This window comes from Lampetra planeri, unplaced genomic scaffold, assembly GCF_965212315.1.
Source record: "Lampetra planeri unplaced genomic scaffold, kcLamPlan1.2.h2 scaffold_550, whole genome shotgun sequence".
In the NCBI taxonomy this organism is placed as follows: Eukaryota; Metazoa; Chordata; class Hyperoartia; order Petromyzontiformes; family Petromyzontidae; genus Lampetra; species Lampetra planeri.
In genome coordinates, this window is record NW_027615373.1 from 1 (window position 1) to 21048 (window position 21048).

General features: G+C 49.8%; 1 protein-coding gene across 1 annotated transcript; it reads right to left on the bottom strand.

The window, feature by feature from the left end:
• Positions 1-5019: 5019 nt before the first annotated feature.
• LOC144741447 (protein-serine O-palmitoleoyltransferase porcupine-like) lies at positions 5020-17647 on the bottom strand. The gene is given in 18 exon segments (XM_078623970.1): positions 5020-5121; positions 10640-10750; positions 11471-11556; positions 11642-11705; positions 11809-11885; positions 11961-12061; positions 12327-12452; positions 14492-14506; positions 14918-14934; positions 15028-15050; positions 15053-15098; positions 15101-15159; positions 15959-16133; positions 16196-16253; positions 17242-17288; positions 17290-17435; positions 17510-17605; positions 17608-17647. Coding segments are annotated over 18 exon segments (1389 nt in total).
• Between the last annotated feature and the right edge of the window lie 3401 nt (positions 17648-21048).

Consider the following 21048-nt stretch of genomic DNA (forward strand, 5'->3'; position numbering starts at 1 on the left):
ATGCTGCTGCTGCTGCTGCTGCTGCTGGAATGTGAATGTGTTGGATTAATGAAATTCAAAACAAATGCAATTAAATCTAAAGCAAACCAAATTGTTTCAGTATAACAAATGACTAGTTTAAGTCACTTTGGATGAAAGTGACACATGTAAATGAAAAACTGAAAATAAGGTTGTAATCTGATTATTTATTAGTCTGCAGTTTGTGGTCAGTTTGTTTCTTGTTGCATGTATTTGCATGATACAATAGTTAAATCTCCAATCAATGAATATCAGTCACATAGATCAATCAGTCAGTCAACATGACGTCCAAATAGTGTGAATAAAAACATAAAACACATTGTTGTGTAGATGTCATCTTACAAATATCTTCTCAAGTTGAATCACCAAAAATCGCAGTGTGTGTGTGTGTGTGTCTATAACATCATGGAAAACAGGTGAACACACAGTTCCAGCAGCTGACAATGAGCAGGATGACCAGGTCAGCTGGGAGTTTTTTTTTCGCCTGGATCAGCAGAGCGCGGCGGGGGGCGGCTGCTCAGCTGACGGGGCTCTTTGCTTGTTCGCTAGGCTCTTTCTCGAAGGGGGCCCCTGTGACGGGCCCATTCACGAGCACGGGCCATAAATGACCGAGTTGAACAGCACATTAAGCACCGCATTCTCCAAAAAAACAGCACAGCCTCTGGAGCGCAGCCAAAATGCCAGGAACGAAAGGTAAGCGACGGGATGCAAAAATTAATTTCCACTAGATATTGTTTTATTTGCCAGTGCGAGCACGAGCGACTCCATGACACGTTTGCACTTTGACTTGACCGGATGTTTGAACCATTTTCAGGTAATAAGTCGGACAAGAAGTCAACTACCAAGGTAGGGGGATTACTGAAACTCATGGTCCCCGCTCTCCTCTTCAGGCAGCGTTGCCCTAATGTTGTTTTCATCTCCTAGCAACCTCAGAGTCCTAAAGAGCAGCCGAAGAAAGGTGATCAGAAAGGAGATGATAACAAGAAGCAAGGAGGTAAGCTTTGAGACGAGCTGCACCAATCTGTTGGGACCAGGCTGTGCTGTTGGTCATAATGATTGTCTTTGTGCAATGATTTGGCATAATGTACACGCAATGATCCTGCAAAAAGCCAGATGTACCTGTGTGACATGTTTACGACCGACTGAGCTCGAAAGCGACGGCTGACGTCCGTGCGTCTGCATCAGAACAATGAGCACGATTGGTTGAATGATGAGCTGTGCCCGCCCCCTGAAGACACTCCTCAGTGACGTCACACACAGGTTCTTTACCGACCGTCACTCAAGATTGGGCACAGCAGTTCTTTTAGGTGTACTGAAGCAGTAGAATTAGTTCAGTCAAAAGATTTGTTCAGTGAATCATTCAGTGGAAACCAGGAGAGGTGGCGAGATCAGCGGGTCCAGTGCTTCAGTCTGTAAATAGCATGAACAAGATTTAACATGAAATAATGGCTCAGATGAATCCAGTCTGTCAGTCATTTGAGTTAGATCTATTTATTCAATGTTCTGCATGAACCGCCATGTGTTTCAGATCATGTTTTGCCTTGAATGTAGTAATGTAATCATCTACGCCGGTTTGGTTTTCACTGAGTCATCCGTGTCAGTCAGCTCATTTGCAGGGAACAAAAGAATTAGATTCACTGGTAAAATGAACGATTCTCATCCGAAAGTGACTGAGTACGGTTCTTTCACCCAAAAAAAAAAAGTGTGGGGAGATGGCGGCGGGGGTGTTTGTGTTCTTCCGTGTGACCCGCGGTCCACACAGCAGATGTTGTGTTTGCTGTGAAGGTATCTGTCTGTGTCTCGTCCCCCTCGCAGGACAGCCGAAGGGAGAGAAGCAATAACTTCCAGGCGTTCGTGAAGATGGCTTTGGAGACGCTGCTGGGGTCCTGCCGTCGTAAACACGGGGGGGGCCCTCGGGGCAGACAGGGCTGAGTGTCACCCCCCTCCCCTCCGTACTGAACCTGAACACTGGGCTGATGTGTGTCACGCTGATACATCTGATCCCTATTCATCACCATCTGTCTCTTTTCCTCTCACTCCTCCCCTCCTCCCTTCCCTCCATCTGCCCCCACCCCCCACCCCAACACACACACACACACACACACACACACACGCTGTCCATTCCAGCTGATTGGATGAAAAGACTTCAGGTTGAAACGGACCATTGCTCTGAGCAAAACACAGTGTGTCCCCCCCCTCTCCCTCCCCCATCCCCCCGAGTAGAGACTGTTTGACAGTCCATCAACTGTTCTTGTAAATAAATATTCAAATAAACAACTATTTCTTACACCAGTGCTGCTTGTACGTGACGTCTGTTTGAAACATCGGACACTTCACTGCAAACATTCAACATCGTACTACGAATATTTGTCATATTTCCACTATGACCCCGTTTCTCACCTTGTCGGTACAATTCCGTTCAATTCAAGCTGGAATCGTTCAACAGGAAACTGGATTTGTTCCAGTCAGACACGTCAGTAAACTGACTAACTTCCCTCCACCTTTGCATGTGAGTCACCCTTTTCTTCTATGAATTCCAATGAGATGGATTCGAGGAATCGCCTGACGCATAACAATGTGGAGACCTGCGTGTGGGTTCAAGTTGTTTGATTCAGTATGCAGATTCCGACCTAAAGCATTGTGGGAAATTTCACTGACCCTGGCTCGGCAAGTCAGCATCTGAAATCCCTTGCTCTGAAGGGCTAGATTCATACCCCCTACCCCTCGTTATGCCCACTCCCGGTACCCCTACATGTGAAAAGTGGTTGGGACACCACTACCCTCATGGAAACATGCAAAATGTGAGGGTCAGGCTAAAAAGGAGGGCCGGGGGGTGTATTGAGATCGGGCCTATGTCATCTCTTAGCTCAGTACCTTCATTGTCTGTGCATTCAACACCTATTACTTGTCTGTCCGTTCCAGGGAGAGGGGTCCCTCTTTCGGGTTTTCGCCTTTTTTTGCCAAGACAGTTGTAATGATGTTGTTGATACAAATGAAATCAAATTGAATAGTGAGTGGCCACTTTACCTGAGGGAAATGTCCAAATTGTAGGCACCAGAGCTTGAGCTTCCCTCGCAGTCGGGTCTTGTTGATGTCTTCCAGGTTGCTGTTCTGCCTTAGTTGCGGCACTTGGTCTTTGTACCTGAGATTTTCATTTTACCACCTGCCCAGACTTTTGACAGGCTGATCGGACACCATTAGTATTGGGTCGTCATTGCAGAACTTCATGTTTTTGAGCTCTTCCTTGACTATTAAGATGCTTTGTGACTTGTTAGGCTTGATTTTCATCCGGGCCCACTTGCTTTTCTCCTGCAGTTGTCCAAGTAGCCACCTGGTGCATGCTGCAGCAGTTGTCAGAGTGGTCATGCCATCCATAAACACAATGAAAATGGTCTAAAAAACGAGTTACTTTTTCAGTTAATATGTCGTATATAAGCGTTAAGAGATTTCGAAATAAGACATGTTGACGAGAAATAAGAAATATTCCCAGTAAGATTTTGAATTTTTGCAGTGTTCTTATCTCTCTCTCTCTCTGTCTATATATATATACATATATATGGTATATTTTTAAAAAACGCTTCAGTTTCTTCACAATTACAGGAAAAATACCGGAATAGCTGAGTTGTACAGAGACACGCGCTGCATCTGTATGTAAAACACTAAAAAATAAAATTTGTTGAGCTGGACAGAAATTCAAACACAATCCAAGCACATAAATTCACATTTCAATGCAGCAGTATCATAAAAATAAATGTATACTTTTATTTTGAATCTGTAAGATGTTTAAATATAATATTTGTGATTGTAAGTGTTTATTTATTGTCAACAGCAGCGAGTGAATGCGATTTAAACTCTAAGCAGAAACAAATCATCAAACAAACACATTATACAAGCGGAGAACAATGTTCTTCATACAAAACTCACAAAAAGGAAAAGACTGACAGAACAGTTCAAGTTCTGCCTGTGCTCTGTTTGTCCAAATGGAAACTCACATGTTCTACGTTCTATAATTCTCCACGACACGACTCCAACCATCAGCTCTTTTTACCCTGTAACACAGACGGTAGCGCTGCCGATACGTTCACGCCAGCATACCAAGGGTACCGTAATTACACGACTATTTGCTTTGAAAAAAGTTTTGAACAGTTCCTGAAAGCTGAGAAGTTGCATCTGTCCAATCTGTCAACGGACAAACGACAAGGAACACTCTGGATGAGTTGCCAGCTCATTGCCGGGCAAAATGAACTCATCTATCAAATGCCCCAGAAAAACAAAAAAAAACATTAAATCTAATTTATGGACAAAATATAAACTATTAGACCTAATTTATTTCAATCTGTCCTCTGACTTATTTGTGAATTTTATGCTTGATAGTGATAAATGTGTGTGTATTTTCACACTATATATATTGTACGTCTTACTTTTGAACATACGTGGGACAAATTCAGCAGGAAAAAGTCTGGCGCCTGACACAGGTCATACACACCGTGTTGGGAGAAACACATTGGGTACCGACAACGTTATTACTGTTCTCTAAAGTATGCAGGCGCAAATATAGCACCAGAGATAGAGTCGGTGTTAAAGGGTCACCAGGTGTCGTCCGTGTACTGTCTGGTTTAGTCCTCTGGGTCACGGCTCTGCACCAGCAAGAACGATTCAAAACTGGTGACCAAGATGGCTGTGACGAGGATGTCGTCAACTCCTGGAGACCCTTGCTGACACGGAAGGAGGGTCGACCCTTTTCATGGGCGCGTGAGTTCAACCAAACTACAAAACGTCGTCACCTTGGATTGTAAGGTGAAAGGAGAGAAGAGGCTCGATCTCTGTTGTGCTGACAGGAATCGATTGTGACTCACAGTGAGACACCATCGTAACCTCTGGATGATGGCCGTCGGGTAAAAAAAGAGTAAAGGAGGGAGGAGATGCAGCCGGTTCCCCAGCCGGAGTGAACTCTGATGCCGTCATCTGTCCTTATTGCTTCGGTCATGCTGCTTCTCTGGCTCAGAGAACCAGCCGGTACAGGATCCAGCAGCCGAAGGTGAGCCAGTGGCTCGTCCAACTCAGCTCCGACCACTTCTGAATGGTGTGATGGGTGATGTCGTCCTGTAGGGGACAGCACACAAGAACTGAACGCCACACTAAAGTGCTGTCTGTGTCGTTTCCTGACAAGAACACGTCTTATTTAACAGCTGATTCTGTGACTGGATGAGCAGCAGGTTCCTGCTGATGTTTCCACTGGCGTTAGAACCTGGGACCTGGTACTTTTTTAGTTCCAAGCAAGCTGAGTCAGTAGTAAACAGGTGACGCTGCAGAGGGACGTCCTCTGATAGGTCCCTACGGACAGAGGGGACGTCCTCTGATAGGTCCCTACGGACAGAGGAATGTCCTCTGATCGGTCCCTGTGGACAGAGGAATGTCCTCTGATCGGTCCCTACGGACAGAGGAATGTCCTCTGATCGGTCCCTACGGACAGAGGAATGTCCTCTGATCGGTTCCCTACGGACAGAGGAATGTCCTCTGATCGGTCCCTGTGGACAGAGGAATGTCCTCTGATCGGTCCCTACGGACAGAGGAATGTCCTCTGATCGGTCCCTACGGACAGAGGAATGTCCTCTGATCGGTCCCTGTGGACGGAGGGACGTCCTCTGATCGGTCCCTACGGACGGAGGGACGTCCTCTGATAGGTCCCTACGGACAGAGGAATGTCCTCTGATCGGTCCCTGTGGACGGAGGGACGTCCTCTGATCGGTCCGTCCTCTGATCGGTCCGTCCTCTGATCGGTCCGTCCTCTGATCGGTCCGTCCTCTGATCGGTCCCTACGGACAGAGGGACGTCCTCTGATCGGTCCCTACGGACAGAGGAATGTCCTCTGATCGGTCCCTGTGGACGGAGGGACGTCCTCTGATCGGTCCGTCCTCTGATCGGTCCGTCCTCTGATCGGTCCGTCCTCTGATCGGTCCCCTACGGACAGAGAGACATTCCCTGATCGGTCCCTACGGACAGAGGAATGTCCTCTGATCGGTCCCTGTGGACGGAGGGACGTCCTCTGATCGGTCCCTACGGACAGAGGAATGTCCTCTGATCGGTCCCTACGGACAGAGAGACATTCCCTGATCGGTCCCTACGGACAGAGGAATGTCCTCTGATCGGTCCCTGTGGACGGAGGGACGTCCTCTGATCGGTCCCTACGGACAGAGGAATGTCCTCTGATCGGTCCCTACGGACAGAGGAATGTCCTCTGATCGGTCCCTGTGGACGGAGGGACGTCTTCTGATCGGTCCCTACGGACAGAGGGACATTCCCTGATCGGTCCCTACGGACAGAGGGACGTCCTCTGATCGGTCCCTACGGACAGAGGGACGTCCTTTGATCGGTTCCCTACGGACAGAGGGACGTCCTCTGATCGGTCCCTACGGACAGAGGGACGTCCTCTGATCGGTCCCTACGGACAGAGGAATGTCCTCTGATCGGTCCCTACGGACAGAGGAATGTCCTCTGATCGGTCCCTACGGACAGAGGAATGTCCTCTGATCGGTCCCTGTGGACGGAGGGACGTCTTCTGATCGGTCCCCTACGGACAGAGGGACATTCCCTGATCGGTCCCTACGGACAGAGGGACGTCCTCTGATCGGTCCGTCCTCTGATCGGTCCCTACGGACAGAGGAATGTCCTCTGATCGGTCCCTGTGGACGGAGGGACGTCTTCTGATCGGTCCCTACGGACAGAGGGACATTCCCTGATCGGTCCCTACGGACAGAGGGGACGTCCTCTGATCGGTCCCTACGGACGGAGGGACGTCCTCTGATCGGTCCCTACGGACGGAGGGACGTCCTCTGATCGGTCCCTACGGACGGAGGGACGTCCTCTGATCGGTCCCGTCCTCTGATCGGTCCCCACGGACAGAGGAATGTCCCTCTGATCGGTCCCTACGGACAGAGGGACGTCCTCTGATCAGTCCCCTACGGACAGAGGGACGTCCTCTGATCGTTCCCTAAGGACAGAGGGACATTCCCTGATCGGTCCCCTACGGACAGAGGGACATTCCCTGATCGGTCCCTACGGACAGAGGGACGTCCTCTGATCGGTCCCTACGGACAGAGGGACGTCCTCTGATCGGTCCCTGTGGACGGAGGGACGTCCTCTGATCGGTCCGTCCTCTGATCGGTCCCTACGGACAGAGGAATGTCCTCTGATCGGTCCCTGTGGACGGAGGGACGTCCTCTGATCGGTCCGTCCTCTGATCGGTCCGTCCTCTGATCGGTCCCTACGGACAGAGGAATGTCCTCTGATCGGTCCCTACGGACAGAGGGACGTCCTCTGATCGGTCCCTACGGACGGAGGGACGTCCTCTGATCGGTCCCTACGGACAGAGGGACGTCCTCTGATCGGTCCCTAACGGACAGAGGAACGTCCTCTGATCGGTCCCTACGGACAGAGGGACGTCCTCTGATCGGTCCCCTACGGACAGAGGGACGTCCTCTGATCGTTCCCTAAGGACAGAGGGACATTCCCTGATCGGTCCCTACGGACAGAGGGACGTCCTCTGATCGTTCCCTACGGACAGAGGGACATTCCCTGATCGGTCCCTACGGACAGAGGGACGTCCTCTGATCGGTCCCTACGGACAGAGGGACCTCCTCTGATTGGTCCGTCCTCTGATCGGTCCCCACGGACAGAGGAATGTCCTCTGATCGGTCCCTACGGACAGAGGGACGTCCTCTGATCGGTCCCTACGGATGGAGGGACATTCCCTGATCGGTCCCTACGGACAGAGGGACGTCCTCTGATCGGTCCCTACGGACAGAGGGACGTCCTCTGATTGTTCCCTAAGGACAGAGGGACATTCCCTGATCGGTCCCTACGGACAGAGGGACGTCCTCTGATCGTTCCCCTACGGACAGAGGGACATTCCCTGATCGGTCCCTACGGACAGAGGGACGTCCTCTGATCGGTCCCTACGGACAGAGGGGACCTCCTCTGATTGGTCCGTCCTCTGATCGGTCCCCACGGACAGAGGAATGTCCTCTGATCGGTCCCTACGGACAGAGGGACGTCCTCTGATCGGTCCCTACGGATGGAGGGACATTCCCTGATCGGTCCCTACGGACAGAGGGACGTCCTCTGATCGGTCCCTACGGACAGAGGGACGTCCTCTGATCGGTCCGTCCTCTGATCGGTCCCTACGGACAGAGGAATGTCCTCTGATCGGTCCCTGTGGACGGAGGGACGTCCTCTGATCGGTCCGTCCTCTGATCGGTCCGTCCTCTGATCGGTCCCTACGGACAGAGGAATGTCCTCTGATCGGTCCCTACGGACAGAGGGACATTCCCTGATCGGTCCCTACGGACAGAGGGACGTCCTCTGATCGGTCCCTACGGACAGAGGGACGTCCTCTGATCGGTCCCTACGGACAGAGGGACGTCCTCTGATCGGTCCCTACGGACGGAGGGACGTCCTCTGATCGGTCCCTACGGACAGAGGGACGTCCTCTGATCGGTCCCCTACGGACAGAGGGACGTCCTCTGATCGGTCCCTACGGACAGAGGGACGTCCTCTGATCGGTCCCTACGGACAGAGGGACGTCCTCTGATAGGTCCCTACGGACGGAGGAATGTCCTCTGATCGGTCCCTATGGACAGAGGAATGTCCTCTGATCGGTCCCTGTGGACAGAGGAATGTCCTCTGATCGGTCCCTACGGACAGAGGAATGTCCTCTGATCGGTCCCCTACGGACAGAGGAATGTCCTCTGATCGGTCCCTGTGGACGGAGGGACGTCCTCTGATCGGTCCCTACGGACGGAGGGACGTCCTCTGATAGGTGCCTACGGACAGAGGAATGTCCTCTGATCGGTCCCTGTGGACGGAGGGACGTCCTCTGATCGGTCCGTCCTCTGATCGGTCCGTCCTCTGATCGGTCCGTCCTCTGATCGGTCCGTCCTCTGATCGGTCCCTACGGACAGAGGGACGTCCTCTGATCGGTCCCTACGGACAGAGGAATGTCCTCTGATCGGTCCCTACGGACAGAGGAATGTCCTCTGATCGGTCCCTGTGGACGGAGGGACGTCCTCTGATCGGTCCGTCCTCTGATCGGTCCGTCCTCTGATCGGTCCGTCCTCTGATCGGTCCGTCCTCTGATCGGTCCGTCCTCTGATCGGTCCCTACGGACAGAGAGACATTCCCTGATCGGTCCCTACGGACAGAGGAATGTCCTCTGATCGGTCCCTGTGGACGGAGGGACGTCCTCTGATCGGTCCCCTACGGACAGAGAGACATTCCCTGATCGGTCCCTACGGACAGAGGAATGTCCTCTGATCGGTCCCTGTGGACGGAGGGACGTCCTCTGATCGGTCCCTACGGACAGAGGAATGTCCTCTGATCGGTCCCTACGGACAGAGGAATGTCCTCTGATCGGTCCCTGTGGACGGAGGGACGTCTTCTGATCGGTCCCTACGGACAGAGGGACATTCCCTGATCGGTCCCTACGGACAGAGGGACGTCCTCTGATCGGTCCCTACGGACAGAGGGACGTCCTCTGATCGGTCCCCTACGGACAGAGGGACGTCCTCTGATCGGTCCCTACGGACAGAGGGACGTCCTCTGATCGGTCCCTACGGACAGAGGAATGTCCTCTGATCGGTCCCTACGGACAGAGGGACGTCCTCTGATCGGTCCCTACGGACAGAGGGACGTCCTCTGATCGTTCCCTAAGGACAGAGGGACATTCCCTGATCGGTCCCTACGGACAGAGGGACGTCCTCTGATCGTTCCCTACGGACAGAGGGACATTCCCTGATCGGTCCCTACGGACAGAGGGACGTCCTCTGATCGGTCCCTACGGACAGAGGGACGTCCTCTGATTGGTCCGTCCTCTGATCGGTCCCCACGGACAGAGGAATGTCCTCTGATCGGTCCCTACGGACAGAGGGACGTCCTCTGATCGGTCCCTACGGATGGAGGGACATTCCCTGATCGGTCCCTACGGACAGAGGGACGTCCTCTGATCGGTCCCTACGGATGGAGGGACATTCCCTGATCGGTCCCTACGGACAGAGGGACGTCCTCTGATTGGTCCGTCCTCTGATCGGTCCCCACGGACAGAGGAATGTCCTCTGATCGGTCCCTACGGACAGAGGGACGTCCTCTGATCGGTCCCTACGGACAGAGGGACGTCCTCTGATTGGTCCGTCCTCTGATCGGGTCCCCACGGACAGACTACGGACAGGGACGTCCTCTGATCGGTCAGAGTAATCGGTTCCTGAAAGCTTGAAAAGTGTCAGTCGGTTCCTCTACCTGGTGTGAAGACGGAGCTAGGAGAAGGAGAAAACGTCAGCCGGTTGCATTTGACAGCCAAGTTGCAGTCATTACGGTAATGACTTGCCGGCTTCCAGCGACATCACAAATGGGATTACGATGGGTCATGAGATGTCTGCTGTGATTTGGCTGTTAGGAAATAAAATCTGACTATGCCAGCGTGAATGTATCCCCAGGGTGTTCAAGGGTTAATTAAGTCCTGCAGGTTCATCTCCTCCATGTCCTACAGCGTTTACGTGGTTGTGTCATGTCCATAAGTCGCCGTCACTGCAGCACTGACTTGTGACAGAACAGGGGGCTGTGACCTCACCTCCTCCTCCTCCATGTAGTCCACGCTGGAGTTGAACACGGATCCCAGGTACGTCAGGTGGAGAAGAGCCAGAGCGCTGAAGGTCCCGTTGATGACATACACCCAAAGCTTCTGCAGAGGACGACACCAAACAACGTTTGTCTGCTTTGTTTCACATGCTGTTCATTCCACGTGGAATCTTCTCTTTCCTTCGATCACTTCCCATCTGGTTCTGATAACTTTTCATGATCCCGTCCCTCATCTCTGCTCTTTCTTGTTTTGTTCCCCTTTTTTATGTCCCTGTTTTGTAACGTGACAATTGATGAAAGATCCTTTAGCTGTCAACATATGCTCATATTCTCGTGTCAACTACTTACAGCAGTTACTATAGAACCTGTCATGAGATAATTGTTACTACTTTACGACAATATACATGAAGCTGCAGCTTAGCGTACAATAAAGACTAGAAAGGGGTAGAAACGGCTAATCTGGATCTCTGAACTTTGGTTCAAAAAATGAGGAAGAAAGTGGAATGCAAACATTGGATGTTTGTGCCTTGAACAGCTGTTAACCCTGTACCACCGACGATATCGTGCAAGCATATGTTCCCCGTACATACCTCAGTTACTATCAGAACGCTATCCGAAAACGTCACCTGGTTCCTAGCTCCTCCTTCACAGCAGGTAGAGGGACCGAATGACACGTCTCAGCTTTCAGGAACCAATCACTGTTTCCCATAGTCAGCTCAGGGTACTCCAAAGTATACTAGTGTCAGTGTAGTACCCACAATACCGCTGGTGTTCAAGGGTTCAACGTCCTGCTAAAGGCAGAAGGGAGGAGGAGCTTCACTACCTTTTTGTGCTGGTGGGAGCAGTTCGGCTGGCATTTCTTGGACAGGATACAGGCGTTAAAGATGGCTGCCAGCCGCTTCCGCAGCACTGACACACAAAACAGCAGCAAACATGAACACAAGTGGGCAGCAGGAGTTTTTTCCACACGCGAACGACAGCATGAGACGCTCACCGTGTTCAGTGTAGGTGATGAACCCCAGAGATATGAGCACAGCGCCCAGATGGAAGCTCAGACCCTGACACACACACACACACACACCACACACACACACACACACACACAGTCAGAAGATCTACTTGTTGACACGGAAACGTCGTGTAAGGCGGAGCTTCACTGACATGCAGTAGAGCGCTGGCCGCGTACGTCACCATGACGGCAGAGAACGTCCCGAACTTCAGAGCGCTCTTAAAAACATCTGTAAAAGACAGAGGAGCGTCACGTCTGAGCGTCGCACTTTGTCCCCCGGTCACATGTCAGCACTGGAGCTCACAGGTGTGCAGGAAGCGAGACATCGGAACATTCCACGACGTCACCACCTCCACCATCGACCGTGGGAACTCGACGTACAGCGGCTTGGACACGCTCATGTCCCTGGAGAACAGAATGCTTTTTAACACACTGGTAACTTCAGTGGACTCACTAGACACTTCAGAAACTGCTACAAGCTAAATACAATTGAAAAAAAATGAATACATTACTATTATTATCACATATACAGTATACGTATAAGAATAAAATAAAATTGTGACTTAAAAACAAAAAACAAAAACACTTTAAATGTATATTTGCATGTCCTTAGAGTTAAAATGTGCATAAACAGAGATTTAAAGGTCAATGATGAGGATGCACTTCTGACCATTTGAGGTTTTCTTTCTCCTCGGTGAAGCCGGCACCTGCCAGCGTGGCCGTCGTCTCGCTTAAATAACCCACAAAGTAGTTGCTGAAGTGGAAGGACATCGTGTTCTCGTACGCCAGCAGCCACCTGACCAGACGAAGGGAGGAATGGGAAAAGACCAGAAGTTTGTTTTCTACTCACAGAGAATCTAAAAACAAACAAACAAGAAAGGACACAAGAGGAGGTATGAGGATGGAAGGTAAGAGGACACAAGAGGACGTATGAGGATGGAAGGTAAGAGGACACAAGAGGACGGAAGGTAAGAGGACACAAGAGGATGGAAGGTAAGAGGACACAAGAGGACGGAAGGTAAGAGGACACAAGAGGACGGAAGGTAAGAGGACACAACAGGACGGAAGGTAAGAGGACACAAGAGGACGGAAGGTAAGAGGACACAAGAGGACGGAGGTAAGAGGACACAAGAGGACGTATGAGGATGGAAGGTAAGAGGACACAAGAGGACGGAAGGTAAGAGGACACAAGAGGACGGAAGGTAAGAGGACACAAGGTGGATGGAAGGTAAGAGGACGGAAGGTAAGAAGACACAAGAGGACGGAAGGTAAGAGGACACAAGTGGACGTATGAGGATGGAAGGTAAGAGGACACAAGAGGACGGAAGGTAAGAGGACACAAGAGGACGGAAGGTAAGAGGACACAAGAGGACGTATGAGGATGGAAGGTAAGAGGACACAAGAGGACGGAAGGTAAGAGGACACAAGGTGGATGGAAGGTAAGAGGACGGAAGGTAAGAAGACACAAGAGGACGGAAGGTAAGAGGACACAAGTGGACGTATGAGGATGGAAGGTAAGAGGACACAAGAGGACGGAAGGTAAGACGACACAAGAGGACGTATGAGGATGGAAGGTAAGAGGACACAACAGGACGGAAGGTAAGAGGACACAACAGGACGGAAGGTAAGAGGACACAAGAGGACGGAAGGTAAGAGGACACAACAGGACGGAAGGTAAGAGGACACAAGAGGACGGAAGGTAAGAGGACACAAGAGGACGGAAGGTAAGAGGACACAAGAGGACGGAAGGTAAGAGGACACAAGGTGGATGGAAGGTAAGAGGACGGAAGGTAAGAAGACACAAGAGGACGGAAGGTAAGAGGACACAAGTGGACGTATGAGGATGGAAGGTAAGAGGACACAAGAGGACGGAAGGTAAGAGGACACAAGAGGACGGAAGGTAAGAGGACACAAGAGGACGTATGAGGATGGAAGGTAAGAGGACACAAGAGGACGGAAGGTAAGAGGACACAAGGTGGATGGAAGGTAAGAGGACGGAAGGTAAGAAGACACAAGAGGACGGAAGGTAAGACGACACAAGAGGACGTATGAGGATGGAAGGTAAGAGGACACAAGAGGACGGAAGGTAAGAGGACACAAGAGGACGGAAGGTAAGAGGACACAAGAGGACGGAAGGTAAGAGGACACAAGAGGACGGAAGGTAAGAGGACACAAGTGGACGTATGAGGATGGAAGGTAAGAGGACACAAGAGGACGGAAGGTAAGACGACACAAGAGGACGTATGAGGATGGAAGGTAAGAGGACACAAGAGGACGGAAGGTAAGAGGACACAAGAGGACGGAAGGTAAGAGGACACAAGAGGACGGAAGGTAAGAGGACACAAGAGGACGGAAGGTAAGAGGACACAAGAGGACGGAAGGTAAGAGGACACAAGAGGACGTATGAGGATGGAAGGTAAGAGGACACAAGAGGACGGAAGGTAAGAGGACACAAGAGGACGGAAGGTAAGAGGACACAAGAGGACGGAAGGTAAGAGGACACAAGAGGACGTATGAGGATGGAAGGTAAGAGGACACAAGGAGGACGGAAGGTAAGAGGACACAAGAGGACGGAAGGTAAGAGGACACAAGAGGACGGAAGGTAAGAGGACACAAGTGGACGTATGAGGATGGAAGGTAAGAGGACACAAGAGGACGGAAGGTAAGAGGACACAACAGGACGGAAGGTAAGAGGACACAAGAGGACGGAAGGTAAGAGGGACACAAGTGGACGTAATGAGGATGGAAGGTAAGAGGACACAAGATGACGGAAGGTAAGAGGACACAACAGGACGGAAGGTAAGAGGACACAGAGAGGACGGAAGGTAAGAGGACTTCGCTGTTGTTCCTCTGAGCAACAAAAGAACAAAGACAGAAGTTTTAGCATTTGAACGTGATTCACTGAATTTATGAAACGTTTCATCGACATGAAACATGAAGAAGCATGCAGATAGTACACACAGCAGATAGTACACACAGCAGATAGTACACACAGCAGACAGTACACACAGCAGACAGTACACACAGCAGACAGTACACACAGCAGACAGTACACACAGCAGACAGTACACACAGCAGACAGTACACACAGCAGACAGTACACACAGCAGACAGTACACACAGCAGACAGTACACACAGCAGATAGTACACACAGCAGACAGTACACACAGCAGACAGTACACACAGCAGATAGTACACACAGCAGACAGTACACACAGCAGACACAGTATGTGCACATCTCTGGTTGACAATCTGTCCACCTGATCTTCCTCTTCTTCTTGCTGTGACGTGCGGTCGCAGAGGAAGAAAACAGACATGTGATGTGGCGATACAGTGGTTTTTCTTTGTCTAAACTTTGTTCCTCACATACCCTCCTCAGCAGTTTGTCTCCAAAGATGGGATGAAGTACGGGAAGAGGTACGGGGCCACGCAGTTCGACAAACGACCAGACACACCTGACTCTTCACCCAGCTGAGACACACTTTGAGCAGCCAGAAAAGCTCTGCAGGAACAAAGCCGCTCATGAAGAAATCTTTAAAATAATCCCCCCACCTCCCTTTCGCCGTTAACTCTGACTGCCCATACATTCTCGCTGGCCTACTTTGGCGTACCGTAATTCCACGACTATTTGCGCAGTCAGAAAATGTCGACTGGGTTCCTGAACGTTGCACTGCAAACATTCTAAATCTTATCTGAGAACATTTGTCTTATTTTGAATCCAAATGTCTCAATTGTAGTTAAAATAATCTCTCTGCATTTATAATAGGACACATCACCTGAAAAAGGTGATGGCAAAAAAAAATGGCAAAATCTCAACTGGCAGACTCTTCTGCTGGTTTTAAGAGAAAATTCGCTTGAAAAAAGTGAAAACAGTCTAAAAAGAATGAACTTTTTCAGGTGGTGTGTCCTAGTGTATGACTAGAAATTAGACTTTTGATTTAGAAATGAGACAAATATTCTTGAGTAAATATGGAGTTTTTTGCAGTGTGAGAAGTCGCATGTCACATTCAAGAATCTGTCATTACCGTAATGACTTGCTGGCTTCCGGCAACAGAGCATATGAGAATTACCGTAATGACAGCAACACGGCTGTTTGTCACAGCCTTCAGGAAACGACAGACATTTTCTCCTTCTCCTAGCTCCTTCTTCACCCCAGGTAGATGAACATTGTGACACTTCTCAGCTTTCAGGAACCGTTGGACGTTTTCTGACGGCGTCAATAGTCACATAATTACGGTACTCCGATGTACGCTAGCGCTGCGATGCTGTAGGTGTTAAAGGGTTAAGGGTATCACACTGACCAGCTTCCCCGCCCTTCCAAAGCCTCTTGTAGCTGTTGAAGCTGATCCAGGGTCCGAAGATGACTGTTCCTACAAAGTAAATGTAGCCCATGAATTCAACGGGCGACGGAACGCTGGCCACGACCCCCCGGTCAAGGTCAAAGGCCAGGGAGATGGCCTTCATGGCCACCACCATCTGCGAACCCTGCGACAACAGCGACAGGCCACTCAAGCCACGTTCCGGTGTGAGAGCAGAACCTGAGAAGAATCACCTCTCATCTTGTGCCAGTTGGTGGTGTCCATCATGTGCAGCTCCCTGTCGGGGAACACACAGACGAGTTGGTTCTTAGTCACCTCTAGGAGAAAATGACGACTTGGCATCGCTCCTCCACGTGGCGGCTGCCGGTCGGTCTCAACAGGGTCAGTTCATTATCAAGTTCATGAAAACTACCAGTGGGACAAGTGCTTTATTACAATTTGCTTTAAATAAGTAAAGGTTGTCTAAAAAACAAGTTTTTAAAAGTATTTGAAGTGTAAAGAGATTTTCTGACTAGAAATGAGAGATATTGACTGGAAATAAGACAACATATTCTTGGTAAGTTCTTTTCTACAGTGTACGTCCACGTCCAACAACACCGATCAAACAGTAAGTGTGTGCGTGTGAATCGATGACATGAACACAGACATCAGCGAGGCACTGAGCTGTCTGGCTGCTGACACCATCTTGGATTCTGGACTCTGAAGCCAACAGTCAGAGGACAGATATACCGCTTGTTCCGCTTCACAACTTCTCATCAGAAGCTCGGAAAATCTGATTCAGACTAGTACTCTGCGAGTGAAATGACGCCCAGCAGGTAAATTCGCCCAACGGAAATGTTGTTTTTTCTTCATCTTCTGCTTGCTCTGGTTACGGGTCTCGGTTGTGCTGGAGCTGATCCCAGCTGTCAATGGGTGAACGTCTGCGTTCGACCTGGACGAGACCCCAGCTGATCAGGGCCACATGAAGGACAGACAACCACTCACGCTCACATTCACACCTACGTCAAGTTAGAGTGACCAGGTAACCTCAGCATGCTTCTGGAGGGGAGAGGAAGCCGGAGAACCCGGAGAGAACCCACACAGACACAGGGAGAGCATGGAAACTCCACACAGAGAGATCCCAGAACCTTCTAGCTATGAGGCAAACGATGCTAACCACCGCACCACCATCGCCCAACTTTCAATAAATGAAATATGAATACAACAGCACACGTAGAGGAAGCAATCACCTCTAAAGTGTGTGTGTGTGTGTGTTCATCTCTTACCCCAGCAGCAGGTAAATGAGCACAGTGATGGAGAGGAAGGTGCCTCGGATGGGTGGAGTGGCGGCACAAGAAGAGGAAGAGGTAGCAGAGAAGGCTGAGGAGGACCACCCAGATCATGTGCAGCTCAAAGAACAGGTACAGGGTGTAGAATCCTCCCGCCACGGTGCACAGGTGCTTCACAAAAGCAGGGAGGCCTGTCGTCACAGGGTGGAGAAGACAAAGAGGTTACCATGGCGACGGCCGCCGCATGAAAACCAAACGGGGACACTCACCAACATCCAGAGCAGCCGACACAGCAGACAGATGAGCAGCAGCTGCCACACCTGCTCCAGCCCCTGCTGCGCTGTGGGCAGCAGGCAGCCGAGAGGAGTTCCTGGAAAAACTTCTGACGGCTGAACACGCCCATCGCTGACCTGCCGCAGGGCGTCCACAGACATCAAACACCTACGCGCCGCTCACACTGCAAAACCCAGCGTACACAAGACCGTCACTGCAACTGCATCCACCCGCAGTCCGAGTCGAAATCTGCGTCGTTTGAGTCGTTTTCCGAGCTGCAGACAGGAAGTTGCAAAATTCAGAACCCAAGATGGTGGTGGGCATATTAGCTGCATTAGCAAATTAGCTACTGTTTTTTACTGTTGTTGCATCACTTAGGTCTTTGTTCGTTTTGTTTGTGGAGAACCACAACAAGAGCTGCGACACACAAATAACTAGTGCAAACAGCTTGGTTGTCACCTGTAGTACGTCCTGTGAAAGTGGAAAGTACCATCGGAGGACCCAAGTTCCAAGATAATCCAAGATAACTCATGGTGGCCTAATTGAAAACCGAGTTGTTAGCTTCCAGTTTCATGACAAGACAATAGGTCAGAAAAATACGTTTCTCTTGTAGTAAGTAATACAAAAAAAGTGATACAAAAACAGTTGGAAACATTTTACATTGACAGATACTACTGAGCTGCTGTCACCATCTGAACAGAATTGTAAGTCGGTTATCCGAGGTCGGCGGGGGTGCTTTCTGTCCGTAGCTCGGAAAACGACTTGGAGGAGAGCAATTGGAACGGCTGCTACTCCCCCTCTCTCCCTCTGTGTGTATGTATGAACATACATGATTTAGGCAACAATACATCACTGAGGTGTGAGACTGAAGCAGAACACCACACACACACACACACACACACACACCACACACACACACACACACACACACACACACACACACGACATGTCTCCAGATGTTATCCCGGCTCTAGCCGACAGCTGTCCGCACTGCAGTTCATCAAAGGCGGGGAGCTGACACACGGTACGACCACCGAACACCGAATGTGCAGAACTAGCGGAATTTATGGCAACCACACACACACACACACACACACACACACACACACACACACACACACACACACACGACGGAAGCAGTTAACCTTCGGGCATGTTAGCTTGTTTTCCGGCGAAACTCACCGTTCGACGGCTGCGGGCCCAAACTTCCTTCCGTGCTGTTTTAAATCAGCGGCCTCTCCAGCTGTTTCCGCTCCGTACGGTGTCTCACCGGGTACAGATGCTAATCCAGTTCGGTCCCATTGTCACAGCATCAGCACCACTTTGCCTCCAGGCTGTCATTCATGCGAACAATGATCAACCAATCCTGCCTCAGAGGGCCGGTGACCGTCCACCAATCGGAGTGTCGCAGGAGTTGATTGACAGCGGAGGAGGCCAATCAGACTTATGGTCTCTTCCCACCAATAATTACGCGTCAGCGTGTCAATTGACAACCGTGAGGGTGCAGAGGGACGAGGAGAAAAAAAATCAAAACCTTTATCCACAAATTCTCATTTTAAACAGAATTAAAATTTCATTTTATGTGTATAATTTAATAAAAATGGTGGGTAAAGTCTGTTTTCACGATAATAACATCAACAGTAATCTATCTTCGATGTGCTTCCATACACAGGTGCATCTCAACATATAAAATAAAAACAAACATCAAAATATCATGAAAACTCCAGTATTTTTCATCAGCGTTTCTGTTTAACATCGATAACTGAAGCCCCTCTGAGCAAACCACTAATTATGCAGTTTAAATACCACAAATGTGAAATCTGAGATTTTTGATCGATTTGATTTGAAATACGAGGCATATTTATTACAATTAGCTTTTTTTGTTTGAATGAATCTAAAATATGTGAAAGTTTTATTTTTAAAAGTACTGGTTAACTTTTCCATGCTATTTGAATTTTTTTTAGATACACTGTGCCTAACTTATCAGAGTGTGAAACACACTGCAAAGGAAATCAAGTCTTACCTCTGATACATCATTCAATATCAAAGCATTAATGGGCCTCAGTTAAATTAACATCATGTGGAGAATACTAGTGGTCTGTTGACCACTAGGATAACCCCAACAGATACCCTTGGGTGAAGAAGGAAATGAAGTAAACAACAACTCTGTTAGTGGTGGACAGAGATACCAGAGAGTCATTTTAGTGTCTAGAGTAAATACAATAAAATCCTAAGTTATCCTAAGTCCACACAGAGGACCTGCAATCACATGAGGAAGTCAGATGGCGACGACCAATCAGCAGAGGATACATCCTGAGAAGATTATTAACATCACGGGGAACAGCCAGTAAGGAGAAGACACATCTGCATAATTCTACCTTTGTATTATAACATACTGGGTCAGGGAAATCTAGTCAGTCAGACTTGGTGAACTGACACGCTCTGTTGTTGGTCAGGGACTCGAAGATCAGGCCAGAGCTCTGTTTATTATACTGCTCAAAAAAATTAAAGGAACACTTTATAATCAGAGTATAGCAACCCATCAGTCAAACCTGTGGGATATTGATCTGGTCAGTTCAGTAGCAGAGGAGGTTGTTTATCAGTTTCTGCTGCTTTGTTGTTATTGAATCAACAACAGGTGCTCAGAGGGGCAATAATGAGACGGCCCCCCAAACAGGTTGAGGCCACTGATACTTTTCTCCCTCCTCATCTCTTTTGGCTGATTTTTCCCTGACTGACTTTCTACTGCTCTAGTTCTTCATTTGGCTTGAATCAACATCTCTGTTGGTGATGGTGCGGTAACCTGGACGCTACAGAGGTTGCACAAGTAGTTCAACTCCTCCAGAATGGCTACATCAATACGTGCCGTTGCAAGAAGGTCTCAAGAGCATGGAGGAGATTCCAGGAGACAGGAAAGCGGGACAGGCCGTAGAAGGTCCTTAACCCTCAACAGGATCGGTATCTGCTCCTTTGTGCAAGGAGGAACAGGATGAGCTCCTCCAGAGCCCTACAAAATGACATTCACCCCGCAGGTCACTGGGGTGAATGTTTCTGACCAAACAATCGGGAAACAGGCTCATGAGGGTGGACTGAGGGCCTGACGTCCTGTAGGGGGCCCTGTGCTCACTGCCCAGCACCGTAGAGCTCCATTTGCCATGGACCACCAGAATTGACAACTACGCCACTGGCGCCCTGTGCTCTTCACCGATGAGAGCAGGTTCAACCTGAGCACATGCGACAGATGTGAAAAGGTCTGGAGATGCCGTGGAGAACGTTATGCTGCCTGCAACAACATACAGCATGACCGGTTTGGTGGTGGGTCAGTGATGGTCTGGGCAGACATATCCCTGGAAGGACACGCAGACTCTACAGGTTAGATAATGGCACCCTGACTGCTATTAGGTATCGGGATGAAATCCTTGGACCCACTGTCAGAACCTACGCTGGTGCAGTGGGACCTGGGTTCCTCCTGGTCCATGACAATGCCTGACCTCATGTGGCCAGAGTATGCAGGCAGTTCCTGGAGGATGA